The sequence below is a fragment of the Prunus dulcis genome, chromosome 3, assembly GCF_902201215.1.
Source record: "Prunus dulcis chromosome 3, ALMONDv2, whole genome shotgun sequence".
Classification (NCBI taxonomy): Eukaryota; Viridiplantae; Streptophyta; class Magnoliopsida; order Rosales; family Rosaceae; genus Prunus; species Prunus dulcis.
The window spans coordinates 3043856-3060790 of record NC_047652.1 but is presented as its reverse complement, the minus strand read 5'-3'; the positions used below and the strand labels follow the sequence as shown (position 1 = coordinate 3060790).

Genomic DNA, 16935 nt, shown 5'->3' with positions numbered 1-16935 from the left:
GAAAAGAAGAAATGGGAGGGGGAAGAAAAAATTGGGATGGAGAGAGAGATGAGAGATGAGAGATGAGATTTATTTTTTAAATTTTTGTATGAAAAGATATTTTTGCTCATGTCATGTCATTATTTTTAATGAAAAAATTGACTGAGCTGACAAAAATGACGATTTCTAAAAGTTGAGGCATAATTAAAGTACTATTGTAACAATTTAACAATAAGAGGGACGAAAAGTAAAGTTTGGTCTTAGTCCAAGACCATTGCTATAATTTAGCCCTATTTTTTATTTTCGACTAATAAGAGTTCTAAATAAAACTTATGAAATTAATTAAAACATTAATTATTTACTAAATAAATTACTATTTAAAATATAATTACTAATTAAAATAATTAAATAAAGATAAGATATTATTTAATTATAAATATTGAACAAAACAAATTAATTTTTATATAAAAAAGTTCACAAAATAATTTCAAATAATTAGTTACTATTTCTTAAGTAATTGTAAAAAGACATAAGGATAGTATATGTATATTCATTAACCCACACCAATTTCACATCTGATTTCCTTATGAGGGGCTACTAAACTCATATAGAAATGGAGGATTAACTAGTCCAATGTTCACGAATGTATAAGATGCATATATTGTATTGTAATACTAACAATATTATTATTATATTATATTATACTTATGTACACATATATTATAATGTACATATATGCACGTATTTATATGTATATGTATATGTATAAACACATATATACATATAAAATATATACATAATATACATATAGATATATACATGTATATTATTATTATAATATACCCATATACACATATACATATTAATATTATAATAATAGCATACATGTATATATGTAATATATATATATATATATAATATTATATATTATAATACACATATATACATATATATACATATATGTGTATATATACTCATGTATGTATTATAGTATACTTATATACACAAATACATAATATATACACGTATATACATTATAATATACATATATACACATATATACATGTATATTATTATTATAACAAACCCATATATATATATATTATTTATAATAATATACATATATATATGTATATGTATTATACCCATGTATATATTATAATATATAAATACACCTATGTATACATATATTATATATGTATATATATTATATTATATTATAATGTACATATATACACCTACACACATATATATATAGATATTATGTATGTATATATGCATATATATTATGTGTATATATATATATATTATGTATGTATATATGCATATATATTATGTATATATATTATAAAATACATATATACATATATATATATATATTTGAAAAAAATACAAAAATCTAGTCTTAGTCCAAGCATAAACCAAACACAGGATAAGTGTTATCCAAATTAGACTAAGCCAAGCCAGTCCCTAAGCCTAGTCCATGTCAAGACAATCTTGTGTAACAAACAAGCCCAAAGTAAAAATTGAAAGCAACTACCTGCCAGATTCTTCACACAGTTGTATATTGCTGAGATTTCCTCCAAAAAGCAATTTTTATCTGTTTTACTAAATGAGATGGATATCCAAGAATGTGAAAGAAAGGTTCGTGAACCACTCTCTTTCCCATCCATCTACTGGGCCTTATCCAACACGCTGCAAATGAGTTTGTTAATAATGTCACGACGTGTAATATTTATATGGTCTTAAAAATTTCTGCAAGCTAATATTATCTAGGATAAATTTCTATTTTAAAAAAAAATCTCTAATGATAAATTTAGGCATATGTTTAATTTTATTTATTATTTTATTAAGGAGTTTTTTTTTTTTTTTTGGGTTATATATTATGGAGTTGTATTATTATTCACTATTGAGTTTTAATATTGTTCATTATATGTGATACTAAGTTTTAACTTTAATAGGAATTTTTTTTATGTGGTACTAAGTTACTCATATATATATATATATATATATATATTTTTAAGGTCAAGCTTGACAGGACCCGATCCCAATTCCACTTTGGAATTCGAGCCAAGTCCTGTGCGTGTCCAACACTTGGCGAATGTCGGGCACAAATGACCTTTTTACCCTTCCTGTTACAACTACGATTAAAAACTTTCCTTAGACTCCTGCCGAAAATTCGGCAGAGTCTCCCCTGAAATTTGTCCAAACCCCAAAATTTCCACCTGTTAAACAAACAAATAGTTCCACACCAACTGCCAGAATAACTCAAATAAACGTTTCTCAACTCTGGTTCTCAGTTCCAACCAGATATCAGAGCAATTTCTAATAATTTACAAAACTTTAAGTAAGTTACAACGAAATCCTACGTTTGGTGGTTGGCGTGGGAGCTAAGAGTGGCCCGTGGTGGATTCCTTCGCACTTCTACAGCCTGGGGGCGAAAAACAAGTTTGAAGGTGTGAGTGGACAAAAAAAAATGTTCTTAAAAACAATTTATAACATAGTAACCCCCGTTTAAAAATAAATAGGGATGTAAATCTAAAGTCCGTCTATGTTCAAATATAAGGTAGTCAAATCAACATGTATATGTATAGGTATGTATGCAGATATAAAACGGGCACGAATATCAAGAAACTGATATAAAATGACTGAAAGCAATAATGATATAAAAATACTGGAAGTCCTTTAAAACTACCACCTAGGTGTACCCCTGTAAAATCCGTCAACTCCCTTGGCAGGTCTCGGCGACACACAGTCTATCCGAGCCACAAACTGGTAGGATTCAGGGGACTATGGTCAGCCTGATCCGCCGGCAGGTCTCGATGACACAGAGTCGACTCGAGCCGCTCTGGCAGGATACAGGGGACCGTAATTAGCCTGATCCGCAATCTGGCAGGTCTCAGGGACACGAAGTCAGCCGAGTCGCAAATCCTAGCAGGTCTCGGGACACCAAGTCTGCCGAGCCGCAAATCCTGGCACTCACGGTTCGAGCGTCCCCGAAACTCGTGATGCGATGTCAAGTGTACTAACAGAACTGTAAATAGACTGGATGTCCATAGACATCGGTCCATCTAAGGGTAATCACCAAAAACGGGTACATGGTGGTTTTAAAATAAACTACCTTTAGAACAATCTGATAATTAACTGTAGTTTGGTAATACTGAACTATACTGCTATTTCTGTATCAAAAATCTCAAGTCTGCTGCTGAACTAAATAATAAAGAAATAAAGATATTTTACGATACATTTCATGCTCGGAAAATATGCAATAACACTTATTCAAGATCAATTATGAAATTTAATTATAAGAAATCGTTTATAAAAGAAAAGTCCACTCACTGCTGGTCCGAGCTAGCTGGACTTTTGAAGGTCACTCCTGTGGATTGGTCGGGCCTCTGGTGCCTGATTAACCAAGAATATTAAATTAATAAACTGCTCAATAAAAGAATTTAGATTAAAAACCCTGACCCCCGGCTCCTAGAAATGCGTGAACTCATTTTTAAGTCAATATTATGCCCACTTAAGCTTTTCAGACAATTAGAACGGCTTAAAAGATCCGAAGCTGTACTAAGCGATAAACTGTCAGACCGGCCGATCCGGAACCCCGTGGGGTCCACGATCTTTGATGGCCAATCTGGGATTCTCTAAAGGTTCCTTACAGAAAAAGACCCATGTTCCGCGAGTTTGGTCCGAAACGGACGGTCGGATTAGCCAAAATCACGTTATCGCTTAAAATCCAAACCCTAGTCCCAGGGTTCGTGATTTCAGAGTATCCAGGACTCCGATTCTCAATCCGTCGAATCCTACACGATCTTGAAATCATGTAGAACGACATTTCAGAAATTGAGTGCGATCCAACGGCTCGACGACACTGCACCCATGGATCGCGCAATATAGAAAATCCGTTCGGGGCTCAAACGGACTCCAAATTGAGATCCGCGAAATCCTACAGGCTCGTGACAACACGAGGATCGCAAAACTACACAGAATTGCTACTGTATCCTCACCCACGCGCTGCCACACGCGCCGGCAGCTTGGGTGTCCAAAGCGATAATGGGTCGCCGGAAAAACTCAAAACCGAGACTCCAAACTCCTATCCTAGGTAAAACACCCCATTTGGAGTCACTTTTGTTCTTGGACATACCCCAAAAAGTGGCCGAAAATGGTCGATCACGGCGGCCGAAGTTCGGCCGATTTTCAATTCGAAAATCGAGTGATCTAGAGTTAAAATCGATCAAAACTCATCCAACCATCAGTTAGAGCATGAAAAATAGGTGAGAAACCATACCTTACTCGAACGATTTGATGGAGAAACAAAGGAGAACGGAAGGCTTGAAGAATCGAATGAAAACCGGCAGTTTTCGCCTGATTCCGGCGAGCTCCGGTCCGTGCAGAGGCTGAGACCGGTCGTGGCGTGACGACGGCGGCGAGACGAAGCCGATGGTACCGGTGCCGAAGGTCGCCGTGCTCTGTGGTGGCGGCTGTGTTGAACGGAAGGGGAGGGGGGGCGACGGTGTCGCGCACGGGAGGAGGAGAGAGAGAGAGGAGAGAGAACTGAGGAGAGAGAGAGAGAGAGAGAGAGAGAGGAAAAGGGATAAAAATCTGACTTTTTCCAAATTACCGTTTTGCCCTTCGCTGTATTTTGACCGTATTTTCTTCGTTACAACTCCGATTCGAGTATACTCCGTGTCTACGGATTCGTTTCGTCGTGGTCTACACAACGGCGTAAGCGGAATCACCAAATTCCTTCTCAATCAAAAAGTCAACTTTTTTCTATTAAATAATGCGAGGGCAAAATCGTCTTTTTGCTAAAATAAATTAATCATAATTTTTAGATATTTTGTTTTGGGTTATTACAAAGCTGATATATCTTATCATATGCAATATATTGTAGTAAATTATTATAACTAAAAAATTATGGGGCGTTTAATTTTCTTTCACTAATTACTACATATTTTCTAAAGACACGGTGTTCGTTAGGTCGCTACATAATCAACTTAAATCACTCTAACCCACCATGCCATGCATTTTATTCCAATGTTTTGTGATAAAATAATAGACAATTGACTAAATAAATATCCTCTAAAGTTTCAATAAAAAATTCCAAGTTTTTCTCACAATTTCTGTGATTTTTATTCAATTTTTATCGATATCGATATTTTATCGATATTTCCATCGATATATCCGTGTTTTTGGACCACCGATATTTCCGAAACTCTGGATATTTTAGACCTTGAAAGAAAGTGATTATAACTCAAAATAAGCAATGTCAAACGAGTACTAATTAGTTTATTTAGTTTTATATTTATAATTAAGTAACATCTTAGCTTTATTTAATTATTTTAATTAATAATTATATTTATAAAAAAATTTAAAATTTATTTTAGAATTAAAAAAGATAATCAGTAGTTATGTTTCATAAAAATAGGATCTATTATCGGATTTTTCTTTTAATTTTAATTTTTGTAATATAAAAATGTATGAATTTAACATATTATCCTCATTTAATTAATAATTTCAATTATTAATATTTATATTAACCAATTACATTTTCTAGTATTTTAAATGTTTCACAATTCTCTGCTTTTTGCTTTATATATATATATATTATATTTTTAAATACTTTAATTCTTTTCATAGTGAATAAGGGCCACCAGCCACCTATAATTTAATATAATAATATAATAATATATTTATATAAGGATAATTAGTAATACGATGATCAAATTATTTTGGTTTCATGTTCCTGTTGAATTATTTGTTTAATAGTATTAAAAAAATTGCGATCTTTGTTTTTGTTACAGACAAAATTGTTATCTTTGTGTTTGGGCGTTAGCCCCCTGTTACCCAAAAAAACATTGGTGATCAGTTTTCGTTGTAAATTTATCATTATGTGGTTTATTTTTTTTAAATAATATTTTGGTTGAAGACTAGTTTTAAGAGGCCCTAGTAATGAGCTAAATATCACAAAGCACAAATCCATAAATACACAGTCCATTGCTAAGTAGCAAATTCATGTTATTTTTCAAATTTATATTGATGAGGAACCATCTTCACTCTCATCATTGTTAGGAAATGATGTAATTGCTTATTTTGAGTAGGGGAATTTCAAACTTCAATTATTAAAAAGAAAAATCATCTTGGGTCGTTACTAAATGCCTGTTTGGCATTACTCATTTGACGTCATAAGTGATTTTTTAAAAAATTTTGAAAGCCCATCATATTTGGTAAGAAAAAAAAATTCACTTATTGTGAATAATTGGTGTGAGAGAAAGCAATTAGGGAAAGCTGGTACATAGATGCTTTCATTTTTTTGATTATGCGGCAATCAGTTTTGAGAGGCGCTATAATTTAATGAAAATTTCATAATTCCAAAAATAACTCCATATGTTCTCACGATCGCGTCTATTTATCCTCGTTCTTCTACTTCCCATAGTTCATCTTCACTCATTCTCTTCCACCTTCCTTAGGCCATATCTACTCTTCTCATGTTCTTCCTTCAATTTTCCTTGTTGGATCGTTGAAGCACTCTCTAGACGCCACAAGAATCAGGTAATAGACATATTAGGTTAATTTTTATTGTAAATTTCATTCTTCTCAATTAGGGTTGATAAAGCTTCTGATTGATTTGAGTTTATCTTACAACTCAAGCTGATACTAAACCATAAAATAAATTTTAGCAGCTTGAATTCCGTTTTGATTTCTAAATTGTTGGTCAACTGGGTTATATATTGAAATTAGAAAAATGAGTTATGTACTACTTGATACTTTATTTAATAATATTAGGGTATGATGAAAATATATTTATATATATATATATATATGTATAAGTGAACACGAAAGTGTTTTTCTTTTACCAAAAACTTGAACATAAAAATCATTTCAACATAATGTCATTTTTAGTCATTATACATGGGTCACAACACTTTGACACAAAAATGTACTAAACACTCAAAACTGATTATTGTACCAACACCACTTTTGACAAAAAAAGTTTATTAAACGTCAAATTGCTTTTTTTCACAACTGATTTCTCTCACATCAAATATGACAATGATTATTTACATAGTAATACCCAAACTGGTCTTAACTATGTATATTATTTATCGCTAATTTTCAAAAAAACTAAATTATTCCACAAACTTGTATATAAACGATGAAACATTTGGCCATTACATGATATTCTTGATCATTTACATACATAATTTTTTTTTTGGACAAAATATTTAATTTTTATTCAACAATATGTAAAAATTTCATTTGTCTTCATAGAAATTAAAAGGGTTAAACTACATAAAAGTATCCATATTTTTGGGTCCTTTTAAATTAGTGTCTAACCTTTTAAATTTTAGACGTAGATACCAAACTCATGAAAAACATACAAATTAGTCTCTTTATTAATCAGATTGTCAATTAACACGTTAAATGATGATGTGGCTGCTTCCAACGTGGCTTTAAAAAAAAAAAAGAGGTGGATACAACATGAATACAATTTATTTATTTTTTCATTTATCTTGAATAATATCAACAAATATGAATAGCATCTTCATCCGTTGCGTTTTCAAGCCAAGAACCTAGAGTTTCTGTTGCATCTGAAGTCCATCTGTTCATGTTCAAATGCAGACAACAGCTTTCTTTCTCTGCAGATTGATTACACCAAAACACGCCACGATTAGGATGTGGTTTGAATCCCATCTCCACTAATTTAAACAAAGCCATAGCTGCATTTTCTACCATTCCAACCTTAGAAAGCCGAACCAGCAACTCATTTGAAGTTGTGCATTATGCACAATTGATTAAACCAGATCCAACCCCGGAAGCCCGAGGCCACGCCACCGTCTTCGTCGCCAAATTCTTCGGCCGCTGCAACGCCAACACAGAAGTTGTCTGATCTGGGGTGGTCATGCGACTGGGTTTGGCGACGAGGGTGGTGCTGCGACTAGGGAATGGGTATCTTGATTCTTGACAAGTTTTGAGAGAGAGAGAGAGAGAGAGAGAGAGAGAGAGAGATAGGTTGGCTGAGGATGGGATCGATGTACGGTGGGCTGGGTTTGGTGGTGGTGGTCGATTCAGTTTTGTTTGGGGTGACGATCGGAATGGGTGGGGAGGGATGGGGACGGTGAAGTTGGGATGGGGGGGTGGGCTGGGTTTTTTTTGGGGGTTAATTTTTGTTATTTTATTCTTTTAGTATTTGATTTTAAAAAATAAAGAGTTTTTATTAAATCTATTTAAGCAAAAAAATCCACGTCGGAGTAGCCACATCATCATTTAACAGACTTATTAACCGTCTGACTAACATAGGCACTAATTTGTATATTTTCCACGTGGTCGGGTATATTGTAAAATATTTAAAAGGTTGGATACTAATTTGAAATGACACACAAAGGTTGGGTACTTTTATGTAATTAACCCAAATTAAAATGACACACAGTAAAAAGGTCACCTGCCAAGGCGGTGTCGCGGCGCCCTCCAAAAGTTCAAAACCTGAATTTGGTTCTTGTATATATAACCTTTACGCCTTAAAACCCTAAACCCTGAAACCAGAGCTAAAACCTCCGAGGCTGATAAACCAGTAAACGAAAAAACCGCAACTTCGAGCTTTAGGGCACATCCTTTGTCAAACCCTAATTTCTATCCGTTTCCTGGAAAATTGGTGTAGTGTTTTGCATTTTCAAATTCTGGGGAATCCCTTTCGTCAAATTCAATTTTCTACTGAAAACAAAAAGGGCCCTGAAAGCCTAGAGTTTTGAAAAGAACTTTGGCAACTCATTTTTGAACGATATATATATATATATATATATAAAATTTTGGTTTGCGTTACATATACAGAGGTTGGACCAGTCCGTCTAAGTTGAATTGCTTCTGTGTTGTGAATTTTTGTTACTAAAATTACCTAAAATATATATTTTCAAACGTATATAATATATATTACTAGTACAGGTTTTTAATCGTTATATTTGAGTTTTCAAATGGCTATGGATGGTAGCTTCAGCCTGGAATCTGCACTGGAGAGGTTTCTTGCCCGTTGTCCAAAGCTCCAATCTTCTCCAAAGTTTGTTTTGCTGACGAAAAAGGTACCGTGTTCACCCTCATTTTGTCCAGCTTTATTTGGTTGTTGAAAAAATTCAATAAGAGATATTCGTTTTTAAGGTGTTACAAAATTAGAAGACATGAAAACTAAGGATTTGCATTGATTTAGTTTTTTTTAATAAAAAAATTGGGAATATCTTTTCCACAAATTGATATTGAAGGGTTTAATAATGTTCCTATTAAATTTACTTTTTTTTTTCTTGGGTCATTTGGGTTTGTGCAGGGAAATGCATTGACTCAAGATGAAGTGGTGAAAGCTCTAGTTGAGTTGTTTGTGCATCCAAATTATACTATTCCCTTGATGGGATGTTTTCGTCCAATAGCTCAGAAAATCGTGGACAAAGCTGTCGAATTGCTTCGGCTTGTGCCCAATTTGCGGTCTAATTCTGACAGGGGAGTTGTAGAAGTTGGGAAAGATAGAGATTTAAATGAAGTTGAAAATGTGATTGAGTTCTATAGTGGAACTGGGAGGGGTCTGGATCTTCACGAGCTTGTTTGTTTAGCCTTCTGTCGCGCCCTTGAGTTGGCACCTTTTTTTTGGGGGTAGGTTAATTTCTTTATGTGAATAGGGTGATATATAAATTTCCATGTATATAATATGTGTATGTATATGTCTTGTATGTATTCATATATATATATATATGTATTATATATTCGAGTTGTGTGTAATTGTGTATGAGAGAGCCTAATGAACCAATGTTTAAATGTGTATTTGTATTACTTTATTTTCCTCCTTATTAATTTTGTTTCTCCCTTTATGAGTGTTCTGGTGACTTACTAGAGACAGGCAAAGTTGAGGGTATTTTGGAGACTTTGCATTCCAGAGTAGTGTTGTTATTGTGTTTACTTGCTTTTGAGGTTTTTGCGTTCTTATCTTTTCTGTTTCGTAAGTAATTTGTTTGCAGTTTTTTGTTTTAGTCATGGAAGACAACTAATGTATACTAACTCAGATATTATAAATATCAAATGAATCCTAGGATCAAGTGAAATGAGATTATTTCACTAGTTATTTTCTTTGATACTCAAGCTTTATAAATGAAGCACGCAACAGTTGGCAATATAAAAAGTTCTGATTGTTCATTTGGCAATATGCCCTCTGTCAGCAGTCTAAGATGAAGCTGATGATAGTGATAATATAAAAAGTCGACCCTGTTCTCCAAAACACTCTCCCTTCCTGTGTGATTAAAAAAAAAATCATTTTTCCTCTGTAAGGATTCACCTAGTGGAGATACTGTTAGATGCGCTATGTGGTTGATAATTGGAAATTTAATTGTAGAAGCTGTATCATTGTTTGTTTTTGACTTTCCTTTTCCCCTTTTGGCAGGTCTATAGTAGGTTACTTTGAATTTGCTCCACCTCCATTTGAACGCATTTTGATGGGACCAAAAGTGTCTGATCTCTGTGTTGAGGTTTGTAAGTTTTGTAGCACATATCTGTGTAAATATGGAAAATCTCTCTCCTCCCCAGCAGGCCCTCTTCTCCCCCCCCCCCCAAAAAAAAAAAAAAAAGATTCAGCATTTATTTAGAATACTTATTTGCATCAGTCATATATGTTTTTTTTTTGTTACTTCTTTTTTTAATGATTGTTGTTAAGGGAGTTGAACAAGTAGAAAGAAAGTGATTTGCCTTCATTTAGATTTACAGTTTCTTCATATATTGGCCAATGGTGTAGTTTTACCATTCCTTGTCCCAAGAATCGATGTGTTTTCACTGAAATCTAACAAACACTAACAGTCTCACATTACCTTGTTGGTTTTGCTATTTTTGGGCCACTATTTTATTTTTGTGTTTAGTATTTGCTTTAGGTTTAAATGAAAGCAGGAAATAGCGGAAGCATATTCTCATTGGTAATAAACAAAGCACATAATAAAGTTAGTGGCTGAAAGTTGAAACTTGATGTAATGTCGCGAACAAATGGTTCAAAACATACCCCAACACACTTTGGTCACTTTCCATTTGGATATGCAATATGCAATCTGTGTTTTTCATCTGCAATTGCTAGCCTTGCCTTGTGCTTTCTCATGAGCTGGAATTTTGTTTTGTGAGTGTTTACTCTTGAACTTCAAATGGTTGTCAGTGAAGTGGTAGTGCTGTGAGTTCTTATGTGAAATCAAAATGAATTTCGATTCTTGTTGACCCCTTGCATTTGTGAGTTTAGAGTTCCACATTTTTCTATTGGTTTCCCTTATTGATAATTGGCTTTATGTCATATTTTTGCTTTTGTAGGTTGGAACGCGTGTATTGCTTGTGGTAGGGGTGTCCTACCGCCTCCTCTTAGTGAAATATGATTTTTTCTCTAAACTTCAGAATTGGTCATGTTTCTTGGACCTTGTCGAGCAGTCTGCAAATTTTGACATGCACAATAGTACTTCGGATACTGTGGAGGTCATTGCAGACATAAGATGGTGTGGGCTACAGATAATTTCCCTCATTCTTAAGTTAAGTTGTAAAGCAACCGAAAATTTGGGCATCACAGATGAAGACGCATTTTCATGTTTATTACGGTTGGTCTTGTTTGCTCCTTTTAGAAAGTTATTTCTGGATTACAAATATAAAGTTTCTAAGGTAGTTATGGCAATATTTATGTTGATATTGTTATTTCAGATGGGAGGAGTTCTGTCAGGACGTATCATTTGAGAGCGGTGGCTGGTATGTTGAATCTTCCAGACTAAAGGGCTTGGTGTCCCTGGATGGAAGGAATGTTTATTGTCAGAAAAGCTGTTTGCAGTCTTCATCACAATGTTATGACATTGAGCCACAAACTAAGCGTCAAAGGTGCGCTACGTGGTATATTATCTTTTGTTTTTTATAAGAACATGGTATATTATCACTATGCAAATTTATGAACTATCCTCTCTCTCTCTCTCTCTCCATGATGAAATCTGTGTCTTCCTATGGAGCAACCTCTTTTCTCTTCTGCCTGTCTGCATTAGCAACTATTCTTTTGTTTTCTTACGTTGCCACTTAACTTTGTTGGTATCTTTAGGGATGAGAGATCAGCTGGCGATCCATTTGTTGTAACTTCAGCGGTGAAGGAAAGTTTTAAGATGATGCTCTCAGCTGTGAAGGAAAAATGGCCTGTTCTTCTGTATGGTCCCACTGGCTGTGGGAAATCTGCTCTCATTAGCAAATTGTCCCAGGACAGTGGAAATCAAGGTATATATTGTTCTTCATACTAGTTGAAAACCTCTCCTCTCATGTGGTCTTTTGTTTCTGGTGCTTTATACTTGCAACAAACTGTTAACCTTTTAAATATAGGGTGGGATATAGGATTTGCAAACAGTGTTTCTTACTACCTGCATTTGAGGCATATGCAATTTGATATTGGATTCAAAATAAATCGACATAGTCTTGCCAAAAAAATAGATTGACATAGTCTTGCAGAAAAATAATTAAATCGACAGTGTGTTCAAACAATATGACGTAACTTTAGATTCATGTAGGACGTAGTGTTGATTTTTTAATTTTTAAAATGTACTGATTATGCATACCTAATGTGCATGCTGTGGTGCCTTACATGAGCGGCAGTTTTAATGCTTATGCATGGTTTCTTTGAAATTCTCATCTTAGGAGTATTTCCTTAGGTGTGGGCACTTCCATATTATGGTGGTTTCCAATGTAGTCCATATTACTAGATGAATCCAGAATTTTTAGTTTTTTTATTTTATAACTTGTTCAGTTCATTGACATGGGAAACCCTTTAATTTCTGGTTGCCATTGATTAATGCATGAGACTTGCACCTTACAGAACCATCAAAAAGAGTAACTTAACTCTTCTGTGCAGCTACATTTTGGAAATATAATACCCCTCAAGTTTCTGTTTCCTAATATTCCCACTTACATGATAGAAAATTATTGGCTTAGGGAACAAGATTGGGTTCTTCTCATTGTTTGAACTTTTTCTTAGTGAATAGAGATAATTGAGAATTTGGGTACATGCATGACGACTTGGGCTTGCTATCGCACAATACAGGTGCTGGATGAAGCAGAAAATGAAAACACAGTCCATGAAGAAATTTTGTATTTTGATTAACTGTTACACAATTAAAATAACATTAGGCATCATATTCAGATAGATTGTACGCCGATGTTTGGTCTGAAAATAAATGCTTTATGTAAAAACGTTTAACATTTGCAAACAGGCGCGGAGCTAGAATTGTAAAAGTGGGGGGGCCGAAGTAGAAAATACAAGTATATAAAACATAAGTATTCAATACTTACATGTTTAGAGCTAAATATTTCTAATTGAGTCATGTCTATAAAAGTGGGGGCCGAAGTAGAAAATACAAGTATATAAAACATAAGTATTCAATACTTACATGTTTAGAGCTAAATATTTCTAATTGAGTCATGTCTAATTTGTTTTAGAGGAAATTTTAACTTAAATTCTAAGTTGTTTATTACAAATTATATATATCATATATAATATAATAAAGGTGTGATAAAAATATAGGGGGGCCAGGGCCACTCCAGGTCTAGGAGTGGCTCCGCCACTGTTTGCAAATGTTAGGTATTTGTAGTGGAAGAGCATTATGGGAAAACTGGTCTTCTCTTCTAGAGAAATTCTTATATAGGCCTTATACGTCTTGGGGGGAGTGGTGAACATGCTTTACTAATAGTTTAGTGAATTATCTAAGTATTTACATATCCTTTGCTTTCTGAGTACTTTTCCTAGCTGTTCCATTGGGTCTTTCATACAATTAATATCTCCTCTCTCTCTATTTCACAGTTCTATCAATTCACATGGATGATCAAATTGATGGTAGAACATTAATTGGGAGTTATGTATGTACGGAAAAGCCTGGTGAATTTAGATGGCAGCCAGGGTCACTTACGCAGGTTTGCAATCATTTTGTCAAATGAAAATGTACATGTACTATCGTTTGCTCTTTAACCCCAATTTCTCCTTGTGGCAGGCTGTTTCTAATGGCTATTGGGTTGTTTTCGAGGATATTGACAAAGCACCCTCTGATGTGCGTTCTGTTATATTACCTTTACTGGAGGGTGTAAACCTATTTGCAACTGGGCATGGACAGGTAACCGGTTCTTAGTTATTCTCCTTACCCTAGAAATAGACATTTAAATATGCTTTCCTGCTTACTTTTTGAACTGTCAATCTTACTTCTACTTGAGTACTCTGATTTGCTTTTTTGCTACCCTTTTTTTTCAAGAGCTTTTTTGCTACTGTTGTTGACTCCTCTTAAAAAAGGAAAAATCTTGTTTTCAAACAATGATTGGGAATTTGGGAGGAAGTGCTCTGAAAAGCACATGGAAGAGCTGCTTCTTCAGGAAGCACTAAAAAGTGCTTTTATAACCCATAAGCACTTTTGAGGACTCGATTTAACGTTAACCAATCTTTTCTAGCTGCCACGAAACACAATAATAAGGCTTAAACACCTACCCCAGGTTGGCTAAGAAAGCTCCCAAGAATGTTACAAACCATCAGGCATATTGCATGGACTAGCTTTCCTTTTGATTTTTTTGGACGTTGGTAATAGTTTCTGCCCATTACCTTTCCCCCTTGTGTTCTCTGTAGTTTGTGGAATTTACTGGACTAAATTGTAAATAGGTACCATTTCCCTCCATATTGTTGAGGTTGAATTTGAATCTTGATTTGAAGAAAACCTTTAACATTACGAGTTCCTATCTTTTTGTGTTTGGAAGTTTCTTATTTTTTAAGATCTATATGGGCCGGATTTAACCTAGAAATTCTTGATTCCCCCACCAAAATAAAAAATAAAAAACCAAAGGAAACAGTTACTTTTATTATTTGCTTTTCAGCAAGGTATGTTCCTGTTCTTATTTGTTAACTAGCTATTCATGATTTTCAATTCCAATTTGTATTGTGTCTGGCGTGTCCTTCCTGTTTTGTTTTGAATTTTGATGATTATTTTTGTTGCTCTGCCATGTATGGGCTTTCTTTGTGTATCTTTGGTGTACTTGCATTTCTATTGTAGTTTTTAAACGTGCTTGAATCATTTTGGGATATGTGCAGGAAATTAGGGTGCCGGAAAGTTTTCGCATTTTTTCCACAATTTCAACCTCTAAGCTTGATCCGTCTTGCATTGCAGAAGGTTTGTGACCCCCCATTGAGCCATTCCTGGTTTCTCTTTGTCCTTAGGCATAATGATGGTACATAGCACTGTATAATGTCATTCGTTTGTCTGTTCATTATTTCTTTGGTTGCTCAATTGCCATTGGTTAATTTCTTTGAAACTAGAGTATATCCTGTTTCAGGAGAGATTTCTGGCTTCTAAGGGGATTGGTTGGGATTCTGCAGATTTTCAATTCTATCATTGTAGGAGCCAATAAAAACGTATTGAATTGATTTATACAAGTTTTTTTATGCTGTTAACCATTGTTGTCATAGATGGAATAGTGTCGATAGTTCATCTGTAAATTGGAACAAATGTGCTATTTTATATAAATTCCAGGACATATTACAAATGAATTTATTTGCAGCAGGTGGGAATTCACTTTCCATTTTTTTTAAAGTGTATGTTTCACCCTCAACTAATGAGGACTTGCAAAGCATAGTGAAAGCGTGGTATCCAAGTTTAGAGCCTCTTGCTGTGAAACTCACAGGTGTGTCATGACTCATACAGCATATTAAGAATGGTTCATATTTGATTATTTTTACAGAATGCTAACTAGTGACTGCTTCCAGAAACATTTGAAAGCATTAACTCTGCCACATTACATCAAACTGGTGGATTTCAAGCTGGAAATTCTGCTTCTGTTAGTTACCCAAGTAGATTCTCCTTAAGGTAAGTAAAGTTAGTTACTGGATTTCATATTGGTTTGTTTGGATTTCAATATTTGTTCTATTCCATTTGATGGCAGGGATCTCCTCAAATGGTGCAAGCGTATAACAGGCCTGGGTTTTAGCTTTGAGGGAGATGATTTGTCACCTTATGCACGTGATTGTATCTATCAGGAGGTCTTAATCAATGGCCTTCCTTTTATCGTATCGTTTGTTTTGTTTTGAATGACTAGCTTTCTGTATTAAAATTTTGGAACATTGTGTTGCAACGTAGGCGGTTGACATATTTGCAGCCTTCTCAACGTCTACGAAGAACCGGTTAACTTTAATGCAATACATCGCCAGGTTGTGGGATGTGCCATCAACTGTTTCAGATACCTTGTATCCTCCTAATAAGCCTGTAGTCCAGGTCTAAGTTAATTTCAGAATTCAGATTGCAACAAACTATGTGCCTGGTTAGGTAGAATAAAGAATTTCTCATAATTGGAGCTATATTGCAGGATTTACTCTCAGATTTAAGAGTTGGACGAGTTTCCCTCCCTCGCTCTCATACCACTGTGAGTCAAGGCTTCTAACATTTTCTTAATGTAAGATATCTTCAATACAGACTTAGTGATATTCATTACCCTTGCAGAAGCGTGGAAAGAAAGATTACAAGAAGAAACCTTTTGTTGAGATTCGCAGTTCGATTCACTTGCTTGAAAGAATTGCTTCATCTGTTAAGTGGAATGAGCCTGTTCTTTTGGTTGGTGAAACTGGGACTGGAAAGACTACACTTGTACAGGATCTGGCAATGAGGCTTGGTCATAAGCTAACAGTATTGGTAATACTGCTTATGCCTCTTATTCTCTTTCTTACTCTCACTGTCTGGGTTCTAACTAATTTACGGGTGTCTCTTTTAAAGGTTGATCTAATGTTAATTTCTGTTTTGTTCCAGAACTTAAGTCAGCAAAGTGATGTTGCTGACTTGTTAGGGGGATATAAGCCCATGGACGCAAAGTTTATTTACCTTCCGCTGTATAATGAGTTTTGTGATCTATTCTCTAAATCATTTCATGTGCAGGTATGGTTTATATCAAATGTTATTTGCTTGATTGTGGATT

The 16935-nt window shown here is 34.5% G+C and overlaps 1 protein-coding gene across 8 annotated transcripts in view; it reads left to right on the top strand.

The window, feature by feature from the left end:
* The first annotated feature begins 8311 nt into the window (after positions 1–8311).
* LOC117620716 (midasin) overlaps positions 8312–16935 on the top strand; it is a 37103-nt gene continuing 28479 nt past the window's right edge. For 2 of the 8 annotated variants that reach the window (XM_034350889.1, XM_034350885.1), the window contains exons 1-16: positions 8312–9053; positions 9293–9612; positions 10394–10478; positions 11296–11573; positions 11674–11856; positions 12056–12225; positions 13799–13908; positions 13986–14105; positions 15065–15143; positions 15532–15654; positions 15737–15836; positions 15913–16009; positions 16107–16241; positions 16333–16389; positions 16467–16655; positions 16770–16895. In XM_034350889.1, coding sequence (XP_034206780.1) covers positions 8949–9053; positions 9293–9612; positions 10394–10478; positions 11296–11573; positions 11674–11856; positions 12056–12225; positions 13799–13908; positions 13986–14105; positions 15065–15143; positions 15532–15654; positions 15737–15836; positions 15913–16009; positions 16107–16241; positions 16333–16389; positions 16467–16655; positions 16770–16895 — 2277 coding nt within the window. In that variant the 5' untranslated portion in view covers positions 8312–8948. Of the gene's footprint in view, positions 9054–9292; positions 9613–10393; positions 10479–11295; positions 11574–11673; positions 11857–12055; positions 12226–13798; positions 13909–13985; positions 14106–15064; positions 15144–15531; positions 15655–15736; positions 15837–15912; positions 16010–16106; positions 16242–16332; positions 16390–16466; positions 16656–16769; positions 16896–16935 lie in introns of those variants that run through there. The other 6 variants (XM_034350891.1, XM_034350890.1, XM_034350888.1 and 3 more) reach the window with 5 other exon arrangements.